The sequence below is a fragment of the Melozone crissalis genome, unplaced genomic scaffold (assembly GCF_028551555.1).
Source record: "Melozone crissalis strain CALT ecotype California unplaced genomic scaffold, PUWL_Pcris_2 ptg000093l_1, whole genome shotgun sequence".
NCBI classification, from domain to species: Eukaryota; Metazoa; Chordata; class Aves; order Passeriformes; family Passerellidae; genus Melozone; species Melozone crissalis.
The window spans coordinates 720,974-745,645 of NW_026535870.1; the positions used below are offsets into that span (position 1 = coordinate 720,974).

The window sequence follows — 24,672 nt, forward strand, 5'->3', positions numbered from 1 at the left end:
AGATAACCCTTGGGGGGCTCGGAGGTCCTGGAATGTTGCCAGAAGTGTCTGGTGGCTGGACTTTGATCCTGCACGGGAGACGACACCTGTGTGAGGATGGGAGGATCACACGGGGATAAATGGTGAAGGGATAGGTTAATTATAGTGTGAAACACAGGTTTTAGAATTTCGGTACAGGGGGGTTCTAGAGAAACAAGATGGAGGAATTAGGGCGTGTCCTGTCCTTCTTCTTCTTCTTCTTGGCCTCCATCTTCTGTGGTGGTGGTGGCACTTTGGGATTGGTTCTTACTAAAAGTGCACTTGTCAATAAGGGTGAAAGGTATTGGGGAAAATAGGTAAATATCTTATACGTAGTTTTGGGTATAAAGATAAGTGACCACCCCGAGGGCTCTCAGTGTGCTCATGGCCGACGTGCTGTGCGGACCTCTGTCGGGCCGAGAGAAAATATTGTAGATAAAAACTAATAAACACTGAAGACCGAGAAAAAACCTGAAGACTCTTTTCGTCCTTTGGAGCGTGGGCTGTCCCAAGGCCATCCCGAGCCTTTCCAGGCCATCAAAACCAGCCGAAAACGGGACACTTTATTATCTTTAAAGTCACCCAGAGCGCAGCCCATCATTGACACAGTCTGGGGCTACAGGGAATTTGGAGAGAAACACAATGAGAAATAGTACAAGGAATGACATTTCTTTGTGGACAATATGAAAAAAGTGAAACAAATAAACACATTGTCCAAAATTAAACAAACAAGTAGTATGAAAGATTACTTTTATTGCAAATGATTGACAGGAATTTTACAGCCGTTTATTGTGTCTGGAACCATCCAGTCATCAGTCTCCACACTGCAGCCTTGAGCTGCTGGTTCCTCAGGCTGTAGATGAGTGGGTTCAGGGCTGGAGGCACCACCGAGTACAAAACTGACAGGGCCAGATCCAGGGATGGGGAGGACATGGAGGGGGGCTTCAGGTGAGCAAACACAGCAGTGCTGAGGAACAGAGAAACGACAGCCAGGTGAGGGAGGCAGGTGGAAAAGGCTTTGTGCTGTCCCTGCTCAGAGGGGATCCTCAGCACAGCCCTGAAAATCTGCACATAGGACAAAACAATGAACACAAAACAGCAAAGTGCTAAACAGGAACTAACTGCAATGTGCACAAGTTCCTTGTAGTTTGAGTGTGAGCAGGAGAGCTTGAGGATCTGTGGGATTTCACAAAAGAGCTGGCCCAGGGCATTGCCGTGGCACAAGGGGAGGGAAAATGTATTTGTCATGTGCATGAGAGCAGTGAGAAAGGCACTGGCCCAGGCAGCTGCTGCCATGTGGGCACAAGCTCTGCTGCCCAGGAGGGTCCCGTAGTGCAGGGGTTTGCAGATGGACACATAATGGTCATAGCACATGATGGTCAGGAGGTAAAAATCTGCTGAAATGAAAAACAAAAAGAAAAACACCTGTGCAGCACATCCTGCATAGGAGATGTCCCTGGTGTCCCAGAGGGAATTGTGCATGGCTTTGGGGACAGTGGTGCAGATGGAGCCCAGGTCGCTGAGGGCCAGGTTGAGCAGGAAGAAGAACATGAGCGTGTGCAGGTGGTGGCCACAGGCTATGGCGCTTATGATGAGGCCATTGCCCAGGAGGGCAGCCAGGGAGATGCCCAGCAAGAGGCAGAAGTGCAGGAGCTGCAGCTGCCACGTGTCTACCAATGCCAGCAGGAGGAAGTGGCTGATGGAGCTGCTGTTGGACATTTGCTGTGGCTGCACATAGGGACCTGTTCATGGAGAAAAGACAGTGACAAGTCAGGAGAGGCTGCCTGGAGCCAAACCTGGGCCATTCCCTGCAGACTGTCGCACTGGGACTCACCCACCCTTGTTCCTGCTCTGGGAAAACCTTCACCCAGGTCCCTGCCTGAGCTCCAGTTGTGCTGGCTGAGTGTGCCAGGAGCAGCCAGGCCTGCACAAGGGGCCTTTCAAGGAGCCATCCCTGTCCCTCTGCCCTGGGTTTGTGGCCATGTGGCAGAGGCGCAAGGCTGGATATTCAGGATTTGTCCGGGAAATCACTCCTAATGCTGAGAGGCTTGGTAGCATCTGCACTCGCAGTTCTAACGGAAATAGATGGCAGGAGTTGGTTTTAGGAATTATTTTCCTATCTACACATCATTCCTGGCTCTCTGAGGTCAGATATCCCCAGCAGTTCTGCTGCACTTAGAGTTTGCCACTGACAGATGGGAAAGGCAAAGGATTCCCTGTGGCTGAGGGAAGGTGAGGGGCTGGATGGGCTTGTTCCCAGCTGCCCTGGCTTTGCCCCTTTGGCTGCAATCAGAGCACAATCACACTCCCGGGTCACCCTGGGATAAACAAGTCCCTGCCCAGAGCAGAGGGATCCCTGAATGTCTCACTCTCTCTAAAGGTCTCTGAGCAAGCTCTCAGCACTCCCATGTGCCAAGGACACTCACAGCTCCATTGGAAACCCAGCAGCATTTCCTCAGCTTTTGCAGCTCTGCCTTTCCCTTTGGGACATTCAGGGAACTCCCAGAGGCTCTGGCACAGATTTCCACCCAGGAGGGCAGCTCAGAGCCTGGAAGGGCACAGCAAGGAGATCCCTGGCTGTCCCCTTGATGGGATCTCAGGGAGGGGGCCCAGCTCATTCCCCTTTCCCATGGACTGCTTTGCCCACAGCCCCACAGGTGCCAGGGAAGCTTGGACACCCCATTCCCATGGACAGCCCTGCCTGGCAGGAATGCCAAGGGCAGTGCCTGACTTAGCTGCTGCAAATGCCAGAGCCTCCCTGAGAGCAGCAGATAACAGTGACAATATCAGGGCAGGGCAGAACCAAGAGAAGATGTTGTGGTGCTGTGCCTGAGAGGGCAGGGCAGAAACAGCCGGGCACTCAGGACAGTGTTCTCGTGCCCAGCTGTGCCCGGCACCTCCCACACACCAACAGTGCCCTCATCCTGCCGCCAGCACTGCTCTCTTCAGCCCCCTCTCCTTCCCTGAGCATCTCCCTGGGCCTGGACATTCCCTCCTGAGAGGAGCCTTGTCCCTGCCAGTGCTCACAGAGCCCATCCCAGCCTGTGTGCCCTGTCCGGGGCCCTACAGAAACCTGCCTGTGTGCAGGGCCCTGGCTGGGGCAGGCTCTGTGTGCAGCTGGGCAAGGGCAGCTCAGGAGAGCCCTGCTGGGCCCTGCAGAGGTGATGCTGCTGCTGTCCAGGACTGAGGAGTGGCTGAGGGCCCTTTAGGAGGCTCCCAGCAGAGAGACTGACCAGCTTAATTTACAGTTCTGCAGTCCCTGTAAATGTTCAAACATTAGTTGTATGATTCTGTGTGTCCCTTTCAACTCAGAATGTTCTGTGATTCTGGGATTACAATTCCTGTTCTTCTTCTCTCATCCCCTTGTTTTTTATAATCAAAAGAGAAAAAAAAACCAAAACCTTGCAGCAGTGTTAGAACAGTAAAGTAAAAACCAGACATTTATTGGAAGATTTCAGGTGTCCCAGTGGGTATGGGGCACACCTGGGGCCTGATTTACACAATTTATTGAGGTTGATTAATAAAGAAAATTTAACAGGAACATCCAATAGGAGATTCACTTACCCCAGTTACACACCCCTGGCTCAATCCATTGGAGTAGGTCCAAGGGCTTCTTTGCCTTCAATTTTTGTTATGACTGCTCACATTCTGGTTCAAAAACAAAATGTTCTTGTAGGTTCTCTTCCTGATAATAAGACTATACAGGATACTATATGTATTGTATACTATATGTATTTCAGGAATGCATTTAGACAATCAGCTTATTTTTCTAAAATCAAAGAAAAAGCTTAGGGAAAATATTATAATGAATACAGGATTTTAGTTATAGAAGTATATAATAGTAATAGAGTTCATTAAAAGTTTAATAGTCCTAAAAAAGGATTATAGATTTATAATTATGTAATAGTAATTTACAGAGCTACAAATATATGAAAGATGTATAAAATGAAATAGCTTTTTGTCATCACCCCAACTTTCCCATCCCTCTCCAAGCAGGAAATTGAAATCACTCTCAGGAAAGCTCCTCATCTTTCCAGCAATCCCAGGCTTACCTTCTTTGGCAAGTGTCCTCTGGAGCTGTGCCCAGGCTGGTCTGGAGCTGGGAGCAGCCCTGCTGCACCCAGCTCCTCTCAGCAGCAGCCCCTGCCCTGCTCAGGATGGCTCCTTCCCCCCAGAGCTTCTCCCCAGCGCTGGGAGCAGCTGCCAGGGCTGGCTGAGAGCTGTCCCTGGCAGGCAGCAGAGTCCCTGCCCCAGCACAGCGCCCTGGGCTGCAGGACCCTGCTCTGCAGGACAGCCCTGGGCACCCCTGGCTGCAGCCCCGGCTGCTCAGCCCTGCAGCAGAGCCTGGCAACAGAAGCTGCCTTGGGCTGTGCCTGGGCTGGGGCAGCAAGGAAAGCCAGCCCTGCCCTAGGGCCACAGCCCTGCCCTGGAGTAGCTCTGAGAGTCCTCCTGAAAGGTGCTAAAAGCTGTAGGATGTGCCAGCTCCAGGAGATCCCTGCAGGAACTGCAATTTCTCTTCCCACAGCCGGGGAATGACTGCTTCAAACCTGCGATGATTTCTGATCTAGTGAGCCCTGAGTGAGCTCTGCTCTGTGCTCCCAGCCCAGGCTGAGTTTAACCCCTCTGTGCCTCTGTGTTGTGCCCGGGGTGGCTGCAGGCAGTGCCCCAGCCCTGTTGGGCTGTGCACAGGAACTGCTTCTGGGCAGAGCTGTCTCTCTGCCGTGCTGCCCTTGCCAGGAGCTGCTTCTGGGTCAGGAGCCTCTGCGGGTTTTTCAAAGGACTTTGGTTTTGCTTTTGCCTTGGAGTCTCTGAGAGGTTTCTGCAATCATGGCCTCCAATTATCTGCTGTAATTAGTCCCTGGAGAGGCTTTGTCAGTAACAACATTCAGTGGGGCTCTTTTATGCTTCAGGATACTTCAGTTTTTTTAAGGTACTTGGTGTTTCCCTTTTGATACAGACTCTGTGAGAGGTTTGTGCAATCATGGCCCCAATTATCTGCTTTAACGAGTGCCTTGAGAGCTTTGTACTGACAGTAGTGCTCATTAATACTTTGAGATACTCAAGGTTTTTAAAGTACTTTCAATTTTCCTTTCTACACTGAGTCTCTGAGAGGATTTCATGCCATCCTCACCTCCAATTCTCTCCTCCAAGGAGTCCATGAGGAGCCTGTGTTGGGGATACATCTCAGTGGGACCCATTCATGCTTTGAGACACTTTGGGGTTTTCGTCCGTCTTTGACTCCTGGAAAGATTTGTGCAATCTCCTGTCAGACCCTGAGGTTCAAGGGCTCAGCTCCAAATGCACCATGGGGCTCATTATGACCAAGCACATCCTGGCAAACCATGGTTTTGCTTTGATTTCCCTCAACTGTAGTGCAGTTCACTAGGAAGTTGTTTTTCTATTGTTACAGAGAAATATTTCAAATAGCTTCTAATAAATTCACATTCCTATTTAAAGGGTGTATGGTTCTCTTTAGAGAAGAAATGATAGCAGCATTCTGTGACTGATAGACCCAGGGGCTTTCCTAAGCAGGTCTGGCCTGCTCTGAGAAGCTGTGCCTTGAGTTCTGACTCAGCATGGAGAGCCTTGCTCCACATTTCCAAACCCCATCCTGTCTCTCTTCACTCACCTGGCATCAGCTTAGCTTGGAGAACTGGCTGCACTCAGGCAAAGAGGGGGTTTTCTTCTTTTATTTTAGTCATCTGAAACTCCTAAGCTCCCTGTTGAAAACAGACACCCTCCTCAAGTGTTTGCCAAGCCCAAGCTGCCACCAAGACCACTCCAGACCTGCCCTGGGCCAGCTGTGAGGATGTGTGGAGGCCCAGAGGCCTACCATCAGAGTCTCAATCCCCTAAACATGGAGGACTGGTTCCAGATAAGAGGAATAGGCTTTCAGGTTAGGGTAAGACACTTTCTTCTCCCATTGATCTTTGCAGGCACATGATTTATGTCACTTTATGTTACCCCATTGGCCCATTGGCCTAATTACCCTAGTTCAACTCCTATTTCCCATGTTTGTTTAGCCCTAGAATGTTCTCTTATCTCTCTGTCCCTCCATTGGCCCTAGTTTGCTGTATTCCTCCACCCTTGTTTCCCTATTGTTGACCTGACCTTTGACCCCTCCTCTGCACCATTTTCCCCCCTATCCATTGGACTCTGACCCTCAGCTCCACCCTCACTACCCCATATAAGACCCTGTTCCCTCAGCCTACACCCTGTCTTCATCCCTGGACCCTGTTCGGGTGTGTACCCTGTTCCTGTACCAATAAACCCAGTTTGCTGAAGATCATACAAAGACCCATCCTGCCTATTCTGTCAGCTTTCTAATGTAGCAGCGAGCTTTGGGCTCATGAGTGCTGGACGCTTCAAGGGCCTCAGTAGAGTCATGATACTACACATGGCGCCCAAACAGGGACCAGATTCATTGAGGTCCCTGTGAGCGTCTCCAGCGGTGATCCTGCCAGCCAGATGTCACTGGAAGCTGTACGCCTTTGGGTCAGCCACAACACTGAAGTGAGACTCGAGTTCTACTGAATCTCACTGACATGGAAGTCGACAATCCTTTCAACATCCGTGGGACCAACTTTAGTGAGAGCCCCACAAGCCCCACTTTGGCTGAAGGTTGTGCCTGTGAGACTGAGAGTGAGTGACTGAGGGGCAGAGAGCTCCCAGGGGTTCGGGCTTTTGATTTTCTGTTCCTGTGGGTGGGAATTTCCTCTTCCACTGGGGGCAGCTCTGGGAAATACTCAGTCCCAAGCTGAAAATTATGTTTTTGTTGTTAAGTTTTGGGGAGTTTTAAATTTAGAGGGAAGTTCATTTTCTGAGGGGAGTTTGAAAGGTATTGTTCACTGGTAGTTTACAGAGTTTCCTGATATCTCTGTTGATTCTATCAGTCATCATTTTGGGATGCTCTTGGGGAAAAGCTTTATATTTTACAAACACAAATGGTTTCAATAGTTGGGAAGTTTTATCTGTTGTTTCATTCCATTTATGGGATCATTTCACAAGTTTATGGTTCTAATCCTTTGTCCTGGTTTATTCAATCCGCCTCCCACATTCCCAAACCCACATTCCCTGAGGACAGGACGGGAGATGGAGCCCACCCTTTGGCACAGACAAGCCATCTGCTACCTGTCATCTCTCCTCCTTTTCTGTCCTCTCCTCAGGGTGGTAGTTGCCATGCTGTCCTGAGATATTCCCTCACCCACATTCCTTCATCCCCTCATCCTAATCCCCCTTCCTATAAACCACAAGATGGCAATACTCCTGTGAGAGAGACCGCCATTTTAGAATCCCTCCTGTCTTCATCCCTATTTCCCACCTTTGCTCCAGGTACCTCCCCTGTGATGGGTCCCACCTTGAAGTTGAGTTCCACCCCTGGAACTGGACATGGGGCCAACCAGAAGGAAGCCATTTTGGCTACCATAGGCCTTCAACACCAGGTGTTGCCAGTTGGCCGAAAGCCCTGCACCCCTCCCAGCAGACCTGCTTCCTCTACAGAGGAAGACAGCGATAGCTTCTCGAAGAATGAGGATGAGTCCAGGGATTCTTGGCAAAGGATGCGGAGAAAAGCCACAAAGGAGGGGGACTGGGAGGTGGTATCCAAGATTCAGATGGCACCTGTGCAGTATAAACAGGGGCCAAAACCCTTAATGGGAATCTATTCCCCACAGGGAAATGAAGGATTTAGTAAAGGAAGCAAAGGATTATGGTGGGGGTTGACCCTGCTTTAACCATTTGCTGTACACGACATTTACTGCCCACATGATGGTACCATACAATTTAAAACAGTGTATGAAAATTATATTGTCACCTGCTGAGTTTATTTTGTGGAAAGGACTTTGGATAAATAAACTTAATGACTTACCAAAAAGTTATGTTGAGGAAGAAGAGTGACAACATCTCAGAATGAGCTGCATTACCGGGGAAGGAGACTATACTGGACTGCAACATCAGGCTGAAGTCTTCCCCTGGTCAATACTGGAAGATCTCAAAGGTGCTGCATGGTCCACCCTTCTCCAAACACCTGATGCTTCTACATCCCACACTGACTTCACTGACATTTGCCAGGGTCTGGATGAGAGCTGTATCAAGTTTGTCGATCACCTTATGAAAGTGCTGGAAAACCAGGTAGACGATCAAAAGGTCTGGGATTAATTTATTAGCAAATTAGCTTTCTGTAATGCCAGTATTGACTGCAGAAAGGTTCTGCACATCCTCCCCCTTGACCCTGAGTTGACCATCGCTCAGATGGTAGACGCTTGCATTTGCCAAGCGGTGTCAGATTGTGACTCCAGCCTAGCCAAGGCTGCAGGCCAGGTCGCAATAGAAGCACTGATTGCAGCAAATGTGCTTCCCCACAATACAGAATGTAATAAAGGCAGTGGAAACTGTTACAACTGCAGGAAATCTGGACATGTAGCAAAAGACTGTAAATAAAAGAATAACACCCGTTCTCATTTTCCACCAAGCCCTCAGTCCCACAGGCATTGCCCAAACTGTTCCTGAAGCCAACAGCACTACCAGCCCTTGGGAAACTCTGAGAAGAGTAGAAAATGACACCGAAGATGAAGTTATTCCGTCCCACCCTTCCATCGGTGATAGATGTCCTAGGTTAAAATATAAAGATGTATTCTATTTCCATTCTCAAGAGCTGTTGAAACCAGGAGGGGCATTGTTTTATTCCTTATCTCCTGTTAATGGGCCCATCAATGCCTTGCCACATGACACAGAGATAACTCCCTCCAGGAGCCATTTCTGTTTAATGGACCCATCTCATGACTGATAGAATGATATCAGTCCAGTGTGAGATGCTCTGCCCAGGGGGGAGGAGCTAAGCATCCCGACCTGGATATTATCTGGGGCTTCGGAGAGAACAAGCTGCCTTTCCACTGGATTTCCCAGAGGAACAGCTGCCTTTACCACTGGATCTTCAAAGGAAGGCTACACCCTGCTATACGATCACTATTCCAACATACCCACATCTGCCACTCCAGGAGGACTGCAGCCACCACCAACTGGACTGCTACCAATACAATGCCCAACAGGGTGTCAAGTTGTATTCTAACTTTGTCAGAAGTTTCTCTTTTGTCTTATTGCATGCATTTTGTTTTTTTATTTTTTTCTTTTCCTAATAAATTGTATTTCTGACTTGGAGTCTCTCACTGGTTTTGCTTTCAAAACAGAAAAAATGGAAAAGCCTGAATGGGTTTCCTGAACAACAAACCCCACTCAGGAACCACCTGATCCATCCAGGCTGCCTTGAATGGTGTCATCTTTCTACAAGAGACAGGGTGAGCAGAAATGGCCTCTGGAAGCAGAATTCTCTGAGTCTTGCAGCTGAATTCTCTGTCCCTGTCCTTTCCCTGGATCTCAGCTGCAGATGGAAGCTGCTGGTGCCATGCTCACCATTAACATCTCTCTTGAATGCAAACAGATATTCCCATCTGTTTTAAGCAGGATTTTTCCATGTTTCTACAAAACTTTTGTGTTCCCCATGGAACGAAAGGGCCATTTTGACACTGAGGGTGTGACGTGGAAGCAAGGAGTCAATTGTGACACTCAAATGCCATGGACCCAAGAGGCCATGGTGAAACAGCAGGGCCACATGGATCCAGTGGTCCATTGTGACACCTTGGATCCAAGGAGACCATGGAGACACCCCCAGAACCTCATGGAACCAAGGAGTCCATGGTGACCCAGTGGGGTTGCATGAAGCCAATGGTCCATGGTGACACTGCCCTTCCAAGGAGTCCATTTGGACATTGTGGAAGCTCATGGAGTGAGAGAGGCCATTGTGACACTGAAGAAGTTCATGACACCAAATATCCATGGTGACACAGGAGGGCATCATGGGAACCAAGGAACCGCTGCTGGCTGTAGGGAAACTCGTGGAACCAGGGGCCATTGTGGCACTGCAGAAGCAACAGAACTGGTGGACCTTGTCCCCTGGCCCTGCACAGCCCATTGGGAGGCATGGCAGGAGCAGCACCCTGGGAGCCTCAGGAATGCCCCTCTGGGATCCATTGCACCCACTCCCAGGGACTGGAATTCCAGTTCCCTGCCAGGAAAAGATGTTCCTGTTCTTGAAGGCAAAGCTCTCAAGAAGGAGACAAAAGCCAAGTGGAGCAAGATCCTACAGTGACATTTCAATGCCAGCCTTCATAACTTCATCCATGGTGGTTGTAGCTCGTGGATTGGGAATGAAATCAGGGCAAGGTCTTTGGTGGGAGCTGCCCTGGGTCAAGGGAGACTCAGAGAGAAACAGAACGGGCAGAGAAAGGCAGGAGAGAAAGGAGGACACAAACACAATCAGCTGAGAAGGTGACACTCTGAAAAACAAAACGGAACTGAAGGAAAGTGAATGGGACAGAAATCAATAATTATGAAAATTTTATTTACTATCAAAATAGATCACACAAACTCAGACCTACACAATCCTAATCCCAGACCGTCAAATTTGGATCCCACTTCTCCCAATCTCCTTTCAATCCCATCTCACCCTGGAGGCTGTGGAACTGAGTAATTTTGGCATGGGACTGGGTTTGTTTGAGGTGGGAACAAGGCAATTTGATGTGGGATTGAGCCCCGTGAGGGTAAGATTGACTTGTTTTCAGTGGGGCTGAGTCATTTTGAGATGACAGATCAATCCATCTTTACTTGAGAAGTGCAAAGATGTGGAGAATATTTTCTGAAATCTCCCAAGAACCCATAAATCTTCCAGAATATGTCCCAAAACCATAAATTCCTGCTCAAGTAACTGCTAACTGGTGGAACTCTACACATCTTTGATAAATTTCTTTCTTTTTAGTCCTATTTCAGGTATTTTTAAGTGATAAAGAAATATCAAGAGGAAACTTGAGCCAAAGCAAAAGGATAACCAGCCAGGTGTCCTCCCAGCACAGATCACTGGGAATGTGGGTCACCCCGGCTCTGCTCGAAGTGGGTCCTCCCATGGGGTATGAAGCTGGAGTGGTGCACAAAGCTCTTCCTGCAGTTGGTGCATTTGCAAGGCTTTCCTTACTGGTGACTCCGTTGGTGTCTGGTCAAGTGAGAGCTGCTGGTGAACATCTTCCCACACTGGGGACACTCGTAGGGCCTCTCCCCAGTGTGGATGCGCCGGTGGGTGATGAGGTGGGAGTTGTGCTTGAAGCCCTTCCCGCAGTCAGGGCAGCAGAAAGGCCTCTGCTCTGTGTGATTCTGCTGGTGGCGGAGCAGATGGGACCTGGTCTGAAACCTCTTCTGACACTGGGGACACTTGTGGGGCCTCTCCCCAGTGTGAATCATTTGGTGGATGACAAGTTGGGACCTCTGACTGAAGCCCTTCCCACATTCCCCACACTTGTATGGCCTTTCCCCAGTGTGGATCACCTGGTGGTGGATGAAGTGGGACTTCTGCTTTAAGCTCTTCCCAAATTCCCCACACTCATAGGGCTGTTCCATGGTGTGGGTCCTCTGGTGGGAGATCAGGTTGGAGCTCTGGTGAAAGCTCATCCCACATTCCCCACACTGGTAGGGCTTCTCCCTGGAATGGATGCGCCAGTGGATGATGAGGTGGGATTTCTGCTTGAAGCCCATCCCACAGTCAGGGCAGCGAAAGGGCTTCTCCTCTCAGTGAATCCGCTGGTGGTGCAGGAGGAGATTGGAGCTGGTCTGAAACCTCTTCTGACTCTTGGGACATTCATAGGGCCTCTCCCCAGTGTGGATGCGTTGGTGGGTGACCAGGGCAGAGCTGCAGCTGAAGCCTTTCCCACATTCCCCACACTCGTAGGGCCATTCCCCTGTGTGGATCATCTGGTTGCAGATCAGGTGTGAGTTCTTCCTGAAGCTCTTCCCACACTCCAAGCACTTGTAGGGCTTCTCTTCCACGAGGTTCTGCCACGGGGATTTGTCCTCCCTGGTTTCCATCCTCAACTCTTCCTCTGGGGGAGGAAGAACAAGGAGAGGATGGGATTTGTCTCCATGCAACAGGGAAGGGGAAGGAGATCCCCCCAGTGCATCCCTGGCAGGATGGCGATGGCAGAGGGGTTGTCCTGCAGCCGGGGGCCATGCTGGGCTGGGAGATGGAGCAGGAGAGAGGGGGAAAGGGGCACTGACTTTCTCCTCACCTGCCTGGGTGTCGCGGGGCATTGTGTCAGTTTGAAAAGACAGGTGTCTGCCAAGGAAGGCAGGAGACTCCCTTGAAATGGAAAATGTTGATCCCTTCCCTTGGAATTATAATTTTCAAAATATGGGGCTGTCAAGCAAAATTTATGGGAATAGGTATAACAGTTCTTCAGTAGGAAAATAGAAAATACAAATGCAATAGTACTAAAAAACTACTTACAGAGTCAGAATACAACCTGACACCCTGTGGGTCAGAGTGTTGGTAGCACTCCCGTTAAATGGTGGCTGCAGTGCTCCTGCAGTGACAGGTGTGGCTCTGTTGGAGCAGTGATCCTGTAGAAGGGTGGAGTTTTCCTCTGAAGGTCCAGTAGTGGTTTCGATGGGCCTGGTCTTCCTCTGGGATCCAGTGGAGCTGAAAGCTGCTCTTCTGGGAATCCTGTGGGAGAAGGCTAACTCTGTTGTTCACATTCTCAGATTATATCCCAGTAGAAATGCTTGGCTCCTCCCTCTGGGTGGAGCTTCCCACAATGGGGTGATGTAATTTTTATCAGTGACACTTAATGGCCCATTAACAGACGATATCTCCCTGGAGGGAGGATTCCTTGTGGAAGAGATAAAGTAAACTGCTAAATTAACAGATGATAACTGCCCCACCTTTAACAGATGGTAATTGAACACACATCCAGCTAAACCTGAGAAGCTGTTCCAGCCTTGAAAAGCAGGATTTGGTACCAGGATTTGATAGGGAATGCAACCCTGACTGAAGGCAGAGGTAGAATCTCCAGAGCCTGCAGCGAGAAATGCAAAGCTGTGTGATAATCATTTCAACATCTTCTCTTTTGCAATTATCTACTAATGATTATTTGCCTTGCCTATCTAATATTTTTGAAAATTTTGGCAAATTTGCATTATCTAAATTACCCTGTTCCTTAAGTTAAGTTGGTATCTGTGTCTTTGGTGCTGGCCATGTCCAACGGTTAAACAGGGCCCCATCCTGCCTAAGTGTTACCTGGGAGACAAAAGTGCTCACTTCAAATGTCCCTCTTTCCTCTTTGTTCCTCCTTTGGTCAAGGGTATCCCTGGGGTCAGTTGGGATCACCTGTCCTGGCTCTGTCCCCTCCCAAACTCCTCCACACCCTCAGCCCCTCCCCAGCGTGGCCGAACAAGGGGCAGGACAGGCGTTGGCTCAGTGCGAGCTCAGCAAGAACACAATCATCTCTGTGTGCTCAGCCCTGTGCTCAGCACCCGGCCCCGGCATTTCCTCTGCTCCCACCCCGGACCCCCCTTTCCCACCCCTCTGCTCCACAGCCGCCGCAGTACCAGCTGACAATAGAAGCAATTCTGTGGCAATCCCAAGTTTCACTGGTTCCTGCACAGCTCCAGCTCAGCTGCTGGCAGGTTCCAATAAAAGTGCAAATTCGGCCCAATACAGATATTATTAAAAGAAAGGGGAAGCTCTTAGTAGCTGTCACAAAGGTGACAGGGATGAAGAGAATAATGATTCTCACATTTGGCAAGGAACCCAAGCCTGGGAATTCAGTAGTTATTGGGAATTTACCTACTTGACCTGGGCTTCTTGTAGGACTTTCAGCAGCCTTGTGTTCCTCACCTTGGGGTGAATGAACCTTGTCAGTCTCACTGGTATCATTTGCTCCCTTTCCTCCAGTGATTTTAACAAACTTTTCAAGGAAAGACAACAAAATATTTTCTTTACACTCCGGAATCACAATGGCCATTTTTCTCATCAGTTCTCCCATAGGTCTCTCAGAGGAAGCTGTGTCCAAGTTTCCAAGAGTTCCTCCAGAGAGAATTACAACCTCCTCAGAGGAAGGAACCATGCTGTTGCAAAGGCACCTGGGGTCAAAGAACACTGCCCTGAACTCACTATGCCAAAATAATGTCACAATCTGGTTAAGAAAATTGTTAGAGAGATTGCCTCTGCCCCAATTAGGCGATAACGATACCAAATCCAAGGTGGATTTTATTAACAGCAAATGTGAGGTAGAGAGAGAGATGGAAAGAAAGAGAAAAGGGGGGAGAGCAAGGGAGTGACAGGGACAGAGACCTCCCCTGGAGCAGGGCAAGTGTGACATTGTCCCCTGTGTGTGTGGCCTTCCCAGGGTGGGGGTTTTACACCTGAGCCAGTTTGGGTAAGGGGGGTGGTGTTCACCCCCCTGAGCAGGGATTACCCCACTGTTTCAGGTTGCAATGCAAGATGTAACCAAATGCATGTTTTCAATCCCCATCTTCATCAACTGCTATTAAAAGGCAGGGCAGTGTTCTTTATCTCTTCCATGACTCACCCCTGATAACGCCCTCCAGGGGAGATATCTTCTGCTAATGGGCCATTGAGTGTCACTGCAGGACTGATAAAATTCCATCATCCCATTGTGGGATGCTCCACCCAGGGGGAGGATCCAAGCATTCCTACCTGGATATGGACTGAGGCTTTTAACACCAGGAGCAGCTTGCCTACTGGATTCCCAGAGGACAAGAGCTCCATAACCACCACTGGACCTTCAGAGGAAGACCAGACCCTTGTACAGGATCACTGCTTCGACATAATCATCTTCATCAATCCAATAGGACTGCAGCCACCATTTAATGGGACTGTTGCCACTAACCTGCCCTGAGTGTGGGAAGGGCTTCAATTGGGGATTGCCATTTCTAGACTCTGGCCCGTGGAAACCAAGCATCCCAGCTGGTCCCAGCCCTGGTAGCCATGGCAACAGCCTTGGGAGCGGGTCCCTGGCTGGGGCTGTGGGAACCTCTTCCCTCTGGTGCCCAGGGACAGGAGCGGAGGGAACGGCTGCAGCTGAGTCGGGGCAGGCTCAGATTGGATGTCAGGAAAAGGTTTTTGCCCAGAGGCTGCTGGGGCCCTGCCCAGGCTCCCCAGGGAAGGGTCCCAGCTCCAGGGCTCTCTTAGCTCCAGCAGTGTTTGGACGGCGCTGCCAGGCCCAGGCTGGCATTGTTGGGGTGTCCTGTGCAGGGCCATCATTTGGACTGGAGGATCCTGATGGGTCCCTCCCAGCTCAGCCAATTCTGTGGTTCTGGGATCCCATGAGCCTGGGGATGGGATTGCCAATGGTTGCCATGGCAATGGACTCTGGCTGGTGGCCTGAGCTGGTGTCCATGGCAACCATGCCTGGCATGGGGTCTCCATGGAGCTGCCAAGGGACTGACCATTGCAACAGGGGGCTGGTGATGGTTGCCATGGAAACTGACCATACCAACAGGGGGCTGGGGATGGTTGCCATGGAAACTGTCTATAGCAACAGGCAGCTAGTGATGGTTGCCTGCTAAGGATCAGATTTGTCACAGGCCCTCATAGGGGTTCCATGCGGACTTTCCAAGAGTCTCCAGGCTGTTCCAGAGCAGAAATGTCATACGCAGAGGCAGGAGCTCCATGGAGACCTCCCATGGCTTTCTGGGGATGGTAAAGAGCCTTGTGGTCAGAGGCAGTCACAGCCATTCCATGGTGACATCCCAGGGCACCTTGGGCTGCAAAGGCACCGATCTGTCACAGGCACTCACGGGGGTTCCACGGTGACATCCCAGGAGTCCCCAGGCTGCCAAAGAGCCAGGATGTCCCAGACACTCAAAGGGGTTCCTGTCATGGGCACAGAGGGAGCTTCAGGCAAAGTTTATTAGAGGAGCTCCTGTTGGGTCACATGGTGCAGAAAGGAGCCCCAATAGCCCCCATAGATCCCCAATGTCACTGTTTAATCAGAGATGACACAGACTCAGATCAGAAGGCTAAGGGCTAAAAGCCACCCATTTATTCAATGCTGTTGTTTTTTATCTTGGTTTGCTACAGGTGGACCTCATTGGTCATTTAATCAACACATTTCACATGATTGCCTAATTAAGACAACACCCTTCAGTAAACAATATCATGGAAAAGAGCCAACCTATAAAAAACATTGTCAAGGCACCATTTACTGATGTTTGTTTTACATTGGGCCTTTCTGGGGGCTCCCTGGATGGGGGATACCTCCTGTAACAGATCTGTGTGAGGTCAAAGGAGATGGACAGGACTTTTCCAGTCTTTAACTTCTTGTTTATTGTTAGATTATCTAAAGTTTTGCATTGCAGTCTACACCAGGTTCAGCACATTGGAAAAGCATTGCAAAATGGCCCCAAAATTTATGGTTTTAAGGTCTTGTAAAGTTATCTCATCCAATCAACTCTTAAAAAGATAGGTTATTTCTACTTATCTACCACTAGGTCATCCCTTAACTGTCCACATAACCTCTGCACTGTGCTTTCCTTGACCAATTGCCCTGTGCTACCAACACAGCAGAAAATGGAGTAGATGAAGAAGAAGACAGGGACTACACCCAAATTCCACATGTTGCTTCCTATCTACACCACACTAAAAATCCCAAAACCTAAATTTCTCACCCAATGACATACTATACTATTCACTATTATCTTTTTCCTACTTGGGTAAATTCTAATCTATCTCAAGGTCCTGGAAGTCCTCTCCATGGGCAAAGGTTAAAGGCAGGGTTTCTCTGGGGGTCAGGACCCCTCAGAGCAGACAGAGAAATATTCCCTGTGCCCTGGATTCCCACACATTTAACCTAAAATCCTTTAACCCTTAACATGTGATGTTACCCAAAAATGTTCCAAGTAAGCAGGATTAGAAGGAGAAGAAATAGAGAACCACAGAAAGACAGAAGATCCATAGAAAGAGACGCACATAGGTAGCAACTGAAGGGGTCCCAGCATCACCAACAGAGGAACCCCAAGGGAAGGCAGGACCCAGACCATGGGCTGGCCTCGTGCTCTGGCTTTTAACCCCCTGGGCCTTCATGGGCCCACCCCTGGGGTGGGACTGCCAGTTGTTTGCCCAATCAGAGTCAGGGTAGCACCAGCTGCTAGTGTGTGATTGATTGAAAGCTCAGCCAATCAGAGCTGGGTTAGCACAGCCCCTGCTGTGTGATTGACAGCTCTGCCAGGCCAGGGCTGGGGGCGCGGCTCTGTCCAACCACAAACCAAGGCCTGACCCGGCCCTGGCCCCACACGGGCATTCTGAGCATCCCAAGGTGTCTCAGGACAGTGATCTCATCCAGCCTCTGACAGCGACCACGGTGACACTACGGATCCTCATGGAAACATGGGTCAGTTGTGACAATGGAGATCCAAGGAAACTATGGTGAGACTGTGGAATCCAGGAATCATGGAATCAAGGAGACCATTGTCCAGATCATGAGCCCTATGGGAGCAAGGATCAATGATCAAACTGTGGTTTGATTGTGATTGATTTCAAATAGAAACAAGGAGCCATTGTTTTACAGTAGGGCTGCATGGGGCCAATGGACCCTTGTGACTCTGTTTGGGCTCCTGAAACCAAGAAGCCATTGTGACATTGCCAGACCTCATGGAATCAAGGAGACCATTGTGACAGTATTGGGACCCATGAAGTCAATGGAACATGGAAGAGGTCTGCCTGGTTTGACCTCCTGGGGGCTGTCTGACAGGTCTCCCTGAATTTGACATGTCAAGGGCCACTTCCCATCTGACCATGAAGCACTGGAGCTCCGTGCTTTTATTCCTATGGGAAAGAACTGTCTCTCTTGTCTAGGGACCCATGGCCAAAATTGAGATTCCACCTCTAAAATTCCCTATATCCAAGGGTTTCTCCCAAACAAAATCTGCCAATACAGTCAAGTCTGGCTAGCCTCCGCCTCTGGTGACTGCCTCTCATCTGCCTTAGGCTCACTTGTTTCCTGCCTATGGAGGCCACTTTGACACTGCGGGGCATTGTGGAGCCAAAGGGCATTGTTACACTGTAGAAACCTGTAGAACCAAGGGGATCATTGTGACACTGTGAGTACCATGGATCCAAGGGGCCATTGTGACATTGTGGGGCCTTGAAGAACCATTGAGACCACTGTGACACTTTGGGGTCTTTTGAAATGCAGAGGACATTGTGACGCGGCAGAGTACCACAGATCCAAGGGACCTGTTACACTGTGGAGCCTCATGGAACCAAGGACATCACTGTGGCTCTGTTGGGCCGCATGGCCCCAAGGGGCCAGTGTGAAGCACCAGGGCTTTGTGGAGCCAAGAGACCATTTCTGCATTTGAGGGCCTCACGGAGCCAAAGGGCCGCTGTGATCCTGCGAGGCACCATGGATCCATGTAAACCATTGCGACATTGCAAGGCCCCATGGAGTCATGGAGACCATTGTGACCCTGCAGGCCCTCATGGAGGGAAGGGGCCATTGTGACACTATGGAAACTTGTGGAAACAAGGGAATCATTGTTGCACTACTGGGCCCCAATGGAACCAAGGGGCCATTGGACACAGAGAGGCTTCGTGGAACCAATAGACCATTGTGACACTGTGGGACCTTGGGGAACCATGGAGATCATTAGGATCCTTAAGGACTTGTGTAATCAAAGGGCCATTATGACACCTGAGGGCACCATGGAAGCAAGGAGCCATTGTGACACTGCAGGGCCCCGTGGAACCAAGGGAACATGAAATAGATTTGGTTGCCTTGGCCTCCCAGGGGTCATCTGACAGGTCTGACTGACCTTGGAATGTGGAAGGCTGCTTCCATCTGCCCCTGAAACACTGAGGCTCTGGGCTCTTCTTTTTATGGAAAAGAACTGTCCATTTTTTCCAGGCAGCCATGGCCAAAATTTGGATTCCACCTCCAAATTTCTGTGTATCCAAGAATTGCTGCCAGATAAAGACTGCCAGGAGAGACAGATCTGGCTGGTCTTTGATTTCTGAGTGTGAGAACTCACCTGTTTTCCAAACACTGGAAAGGGCTCTTTTCTTTTCTTTGTATGGAAAAAATCATCCTTCTCAGGCACAAAAAATTCTGAAGTTAGGATTCCACATTAATAATTTTGAATATCCAAGGGTTACTCCAAGCAAACCTGCCAGAACAGACACATCAGGCTTGCCTTGGCCTCTGGTGGTTGCTGTTCATCAGCTCCTGAAACATGGGGCTTCTGTGGCTTCCTTCCTATGGAGACCAACGTGACATTTGGGAGCCTTGGGAAATGAAGGCGCCACTGTGGCACTGCAGAGCCCCATGGATCCAAGGGACCATTGTGACACTGTAGAGCCTCATGGAACCAAGGACATCATTGTGGCTCTGTTGGGCTGCATGGTCCCAAGGGGCCAGTGCAAAGCAGTGGTGTGGTGGTTAGCCCAGCTGTAACTCAGAGTCAGCCAGATCTTACCCCAAAAGAATTTGGCAGTAGTTTCAAGCCCCAGGAATCATTTGTTTAACTTAAGGTGAGTTTGAGATTTCCCCCATAAGCCTTTAGCGTTGCTGTGCTAACTTGTCCAAGTGTCTACTCCCCTGTTGGTTACTTGTTTCCCCTACATGGTTATCGTTCTAATTTGCTAGCCCCAAGTGTACATGTTGTTGCTTCCCCTTTGACTCAGGTCTTTGGATCCTGCCCCTCATACTGTTCTCAACTTCTCCATGTTTTTAGTTTTTCACCCCATTATTAAAGTTCCTTTTAAACAACTCTGTTGATCCTGCTCTTTTTCATTTTTGGCACCCTCACCCTGAAGTCAGGGAACCAGAGAGGTTTGTCACAGCCACCTTCATTGTGACATTTGGTGCCCAAACAGGGACCATGACATTCAGGGCTCCCTGTGTTAGTCACGTCAGCTGGGGTTAACTGATGGATAGGCAAGCACTCCCTGGGATTTTGGATTGCGCTGAGCCCAATGGATTCATCGTTGCTTCGAGGGACCTTTCCCAGGATATGCAGGGACAACAATGATTTCACCTGCATAGGATTGCGGGTGGGTTTAGGGAAATGCCAGACATTTATTGCCGATTTTGCCATTGTGTTTTTAAAATATGCACCCACGTCCCATAATTGATTTGGGGTGTTTCCGTGGCTCTTCCCCATAAGGCAGAGAAAGAGAAGAATCAGCAGCCAGATGTCCAAAGTAGAAAGGAGCATATATGGATGCTTCAAGTTAATTCTCACTGATCATGACAAAGTATTTTCAAAGAACGAATCGAAATCAATCATGAGGTGGATCATTAAAAATTTTCCAGATGCCTCTGCTAATGAAATCCATACCACTGAATTTTGGGAGTCCGTGGGACTTAAAATGTACAACTTTCAATAAAATGGGACCCCATTGCACCCCAAATGCTCCCCATCTTCCACACCACCCTCACCAGCAAGCCATGTGTTGAAAACTCAATCCGTTGGTCACTCCTAACTCAGGACCTCCCCTCAAACTTTCCCTCCTCAGACCTTCCACGATGGTCCAAGACGGCAATGGCCACGCTGACTTGGAGCATCATGCCCTGGAGACTCAAGATGGAAGGAGCCTGAATGTGGCTCGGGAGCCCAACCATCCTCCCTCCATCTTGGCTCCTCCATTTCCTGCTACCACAACCTTCTCTTCCTCCCTGAAGGAACCTCCAGACTCCACCCCCACAACTGTGGGTCATGCCCCACTGTCAATCAGTCCACCTTCACCCTGGGCCATGCCTCCAGAACTCCACCCTGGAAGTCCGCCATCCTAAATCAAGGCCCTTCCTCCCCAACACCTGACAAAATGGCAGCGCCCTTTGCCTCACCCTGTGGCAACAATATAACCCCATGATCGAAGATGCTAAGCCCAACTGTCTCACTGTTTCTAATCCAAATATTTCAGCTCCAAGTTATTCTTCCTCCCCAGAAGACAGTTTGGACTCCTCAGAGCCACCTCACCCCTCAACCCCAGAAGGTCCCTAGGAAAGGAAGGAGATTGGCAAATAGTTTTGAAATTCCTCATTGCCCCAGTATGTTATGAAAGAAGGGGGCAGAATCCCAGGCATCAGCCACTGGTTCATGGGGAAATCAAGGATCTATGTAGGGCAGCTAAAAACAATAGGAGGGACTTACCTTGTTTTATTGGCCTAATGAGGGCCATCTGTACAGCATGTCTTAACTCCCTATGATTTAAAATGTATTATGACCATGTTGTTGTCACCTACAGAATACACCCTGTGGGAAGGGGGATGGAAGTGTTTACTAAATCAATTAATAGCAGACTATGCCAATAATGAGGCAAGGGCATAATTGACAATCATCCATCTAGCTGGAGAAGGACAATACAGCCCACCAGATGACTGAGCAGCAGGTATCCCCAGAGAAGTATTGGATAATATCAAAGAGATGGCTTTGAAAGCTTTACTCCAGGTATCGGATGGTAGCACCCCCAGTTTGGACTACCTTGGGTGGCTGCAGCTAAAGCTTTAGGACAATTAGACCATCTTGGGTGCCTGTTAAGTAAGCAAACCAATGCTACCTCCCTCACATTGAGTGGCCTGGCCTGCTCTCAGACATAGAGACCATCAGACATGCCACCTTGCAGAACACCGATAGAGTTTTTACTCTGGGCACATGGGCATGGTTGGTTAGACTCTGAGGGCATGTGTTGCATGAACCTCTCCAGCCACAGCAAGTCAATCCACAAGAGCATTCAGGTACTGAAGGAAGGGTTCAAGAAGCTTCAAGTCAAAAACAAAGACTGGTTCAATAAACTCTTCCAATGAAAAGGACTAAAGGGTTGGATGATGTCTAGCTAAAACAGGACATTTAACTCTCTTAGTTGTTGTTGTTGTAATGTTAATTTTCCCATGTTTGTCTGGATGCTTTTTGAAAGACTTAAAAAATTCTTTCAGTTCCATCTTTGCTGTAAAACCAAAAGGGGGAAGATATCCAACACAGGCTCCTCATGGACTCCTTGGAGGAGAGAATTGGAGGCCAGGATGGCACAAAACCCTCTCAGAGACTCAGTGTGGGAAGGAAAATCCTTAAAAGTACCTAAAAGTATCCTTAAATCCATATAGTACCTTAAAAACCTTGAATATCTCAAAGTACTAATGAGCCGCACTGAGTGTCAGTAGAAAGCTCTCAACGGACTCATTAAAGCAGATAATTGGGGCCATGATTGCACAAACCTCTCACAGAGTCTGTGTCAAAAGGGAAACACCAAGTACCTTAAAATAACTAAAGTACCCTGAAGTTTTAATGAGCCCCACTGAGTGTTGTTACTGACAAAGCCGCTCCAGGGACTAATGACAGCAGATAGTTGGAGGCCATGATTGCACAAAGCTCTCAGAGACTCCAAGGCAAAAGCCAAACCCAAAGCCCTTTGAAAAACCTGCAGTCCCTGCAGAGATCATGAAGTAGCCCCCAGGGCCATTCCTGACCAAGGCTCCCCAGGAACTCCTTCCAGCAGATCCTTGAGGCCACTGGGATGTGGGCTAGGGAGGGATGCTGAGGGCAGGACAAGGGGGCTGACAGTGCCCAGCCTGGCTGGGGCTGTGCCAGGAGGCCCCAGTGCCTCAGGACAAGGTGTCTCCTCCGAGCCCTTGGTGGCACAGACCCTGCTGTGTCTCAGGGCACCAAGACTTGGCTTCTCTTTGTCCCCACCTGTCATCACTGCCTCCAGTTCTCTGCTCTGCCTGGGGCCTCGGGACACTTTCTCAGTTGCGCCCTTCACTGGGACCCATTAACAGTCGCAGAAACTTTGAAGTTGGATTCTGACTTGGAGTTCTGCAGAGGTTTCTTCAGCTCCCTCTCAGGGACTGATGTTCAGGGCCTGAGCACAAAGCCTCAGAGGCTCATTAAAGTCCTGGTGCTCTGTCTGTGCTGATGAGCTGGATGGGCTCCTGGCACAGAGGCAGCTCCTGGTAACCAAGAAGAGCTTCAAAAGCACATTTCTCTTGATGAGCAGCTCTTCTGCCAGCCCAGCAGGGCTGGGGCACTGCCTGCAGCCACCCCAGGCACAGCACAGAGGCACAGAGATCTTCAATCAGTCAGGGCTGGGAAGGTGCTGAGAAGTGCCTGGGGCAGAATCACTGCCAGCCCTTGGCACAGGAACCTCGGGCTGCAGGATAATGCAGCTGCAGCTCCTGGAGTGATCTCCTAAAGCTGCAACATCCCAATGCCTACAGACCCTGTGAGTACAACTCTGAGTATTTCTGGTGTAGGGGAGGTGAAATTCTTATGAAGTTCTGACATGCTGAGGCATTCTGATCAGTCATAGAATATTACCAAGACAATGATTTTGATAAAAATGAGGAAATGTACAAAGACTAGGTGTTCAGTTTCCAACTATGGAGCATGGCAGGGAGGGAGGGATAAATATTAGTGGTTGATTATTAATTATGAATTTTCCCAAGGTCCTGAGAGATCTAAACTGCTACTTTTAGTGATCAATAGTTTCACAGGAGATCCCTAATGTGCTTGCAGCCACTCTGCCCATGGACAGCACCAGCATCACCTTTGGTGGACCCATCAGGCTCAGTCTGAGCTGTCCTTTCTCCAAGCTGCAAACAGAACCTGCCCGCAGCCAGTGTCCTGCAAACAGACAGGGTTCTCTCAGGCCTAGGAGAGTGCACAGAGATTTGGGGTCTATGAGTGCTGGCAGGGAGAGATCAGGCACAGGGAAACAACTGCAGGAGGAAAATCTCCAGGAATCAGAGAGAAGATCAGGGAAGGAGAGAAAACAAAACCCGGCAATGCTGTGGCAGGGAGAGTTTAGAGATGCCCATAGGATTCCCTCCAGTGCAGCCACTCCCTCTGAACAAGCCCCCTCCCTTTTGTCCCCCCAGCCAAGCCTCTGCCCTCAGGGCCGGGGCTCCAAGGCGTGCAGCCCCTCCTGTGCAGGCAGAGCTGCAGCAGAGCTGTGGGGCAGCTCTGCAGCCCCAGGCCCAGTTCCCTCTGCAGAGCACAGGGCTGGGAGCAGCTGCCCAGCCCTGGGGGCTCTGGCAGGGGGCACAGCTGGCTCAGGGTGATGCTGTCCCCATTGCCTGGCTCTGTGCAATGCTGTTAGTGCAGCCAGGGAAGGAGCTGCATCTCCCTCAATCCAATGCCATCATAAGGACACTTGGAAGTCTCTCTGAGATTTCAGTCCAAGCTGGGAGCTTCAATCCAGGATAGAAACCTGTCCTAGAACATCTCTGTGTTATCTGAAAGCCCCAGGGTGAGGCACAGAAGTTGTATGATGAGAAAATGCTATTGGGTTGGTGAAATGAGCCCAGTGTGTCCCTGGGTACAAATGTGTGGCTGAGATCTTGAGAAGGGAATGGACATTTGGTGAAGTGTGGGGGATCCATCTGCTCTCAGCAGTGTCGGGATGGTTTTTAAAGGACACATGGGAGGGTGATTATCCTATGTCTGAGAATGGAGAAAGTCCAGAGAATCCTGGAACAGGACTGGGAGGCAGACGTCCTCCCCTCGCTCTCCATTCCCCACCTTGCTTTAGAGAAATCACTCTGTTCTCCTGGAGGGCAGGAGAAATTATGACAGTTTCTGCCATCCAAAAATACTCAGAAGGAGACGGGGAAGAGTAGCTGTAAAAACTCTAAAATATTTAAACAGACTTTGCCATTCCTGCTCTCTGTCAGTAGGGGTGCAGATGCTGACAGGGCCTTCTGTGTTAACAGGGTTTCCAAGTGGAACAAGAGGACAGGTCCCTGTCCCTGCCCATGTCTGCACAGCAAGGATGAATAAAAATAACCTGCATGTAGCTGCTGTGCACGTGAAGCCCCA

The 24,672-nt window shown here is 49.6% G+C and overlaps 1 protein-coding gene across 1 annotated transcript; it reads right to left on the reverse strand.

Moving 5' to 3' along the window:
- Window positions 1–804: 804 nt before the first annotated feature.
- Window positions 805–1,737, reverse strand: LOC128947297 (olfactory receptor 14I1-like). Its single transcript, XM_054291551.1, has one exon. The coding sequence runs from the start codon at window positions 1,735–1,737 to the stop codon at window positions 805–807; it is 933 nt and encodes a 310-aa protein (XP_054147526.1).
- Window positions 1,738–24,672: the final 22,935 nt, after the last annotated feature.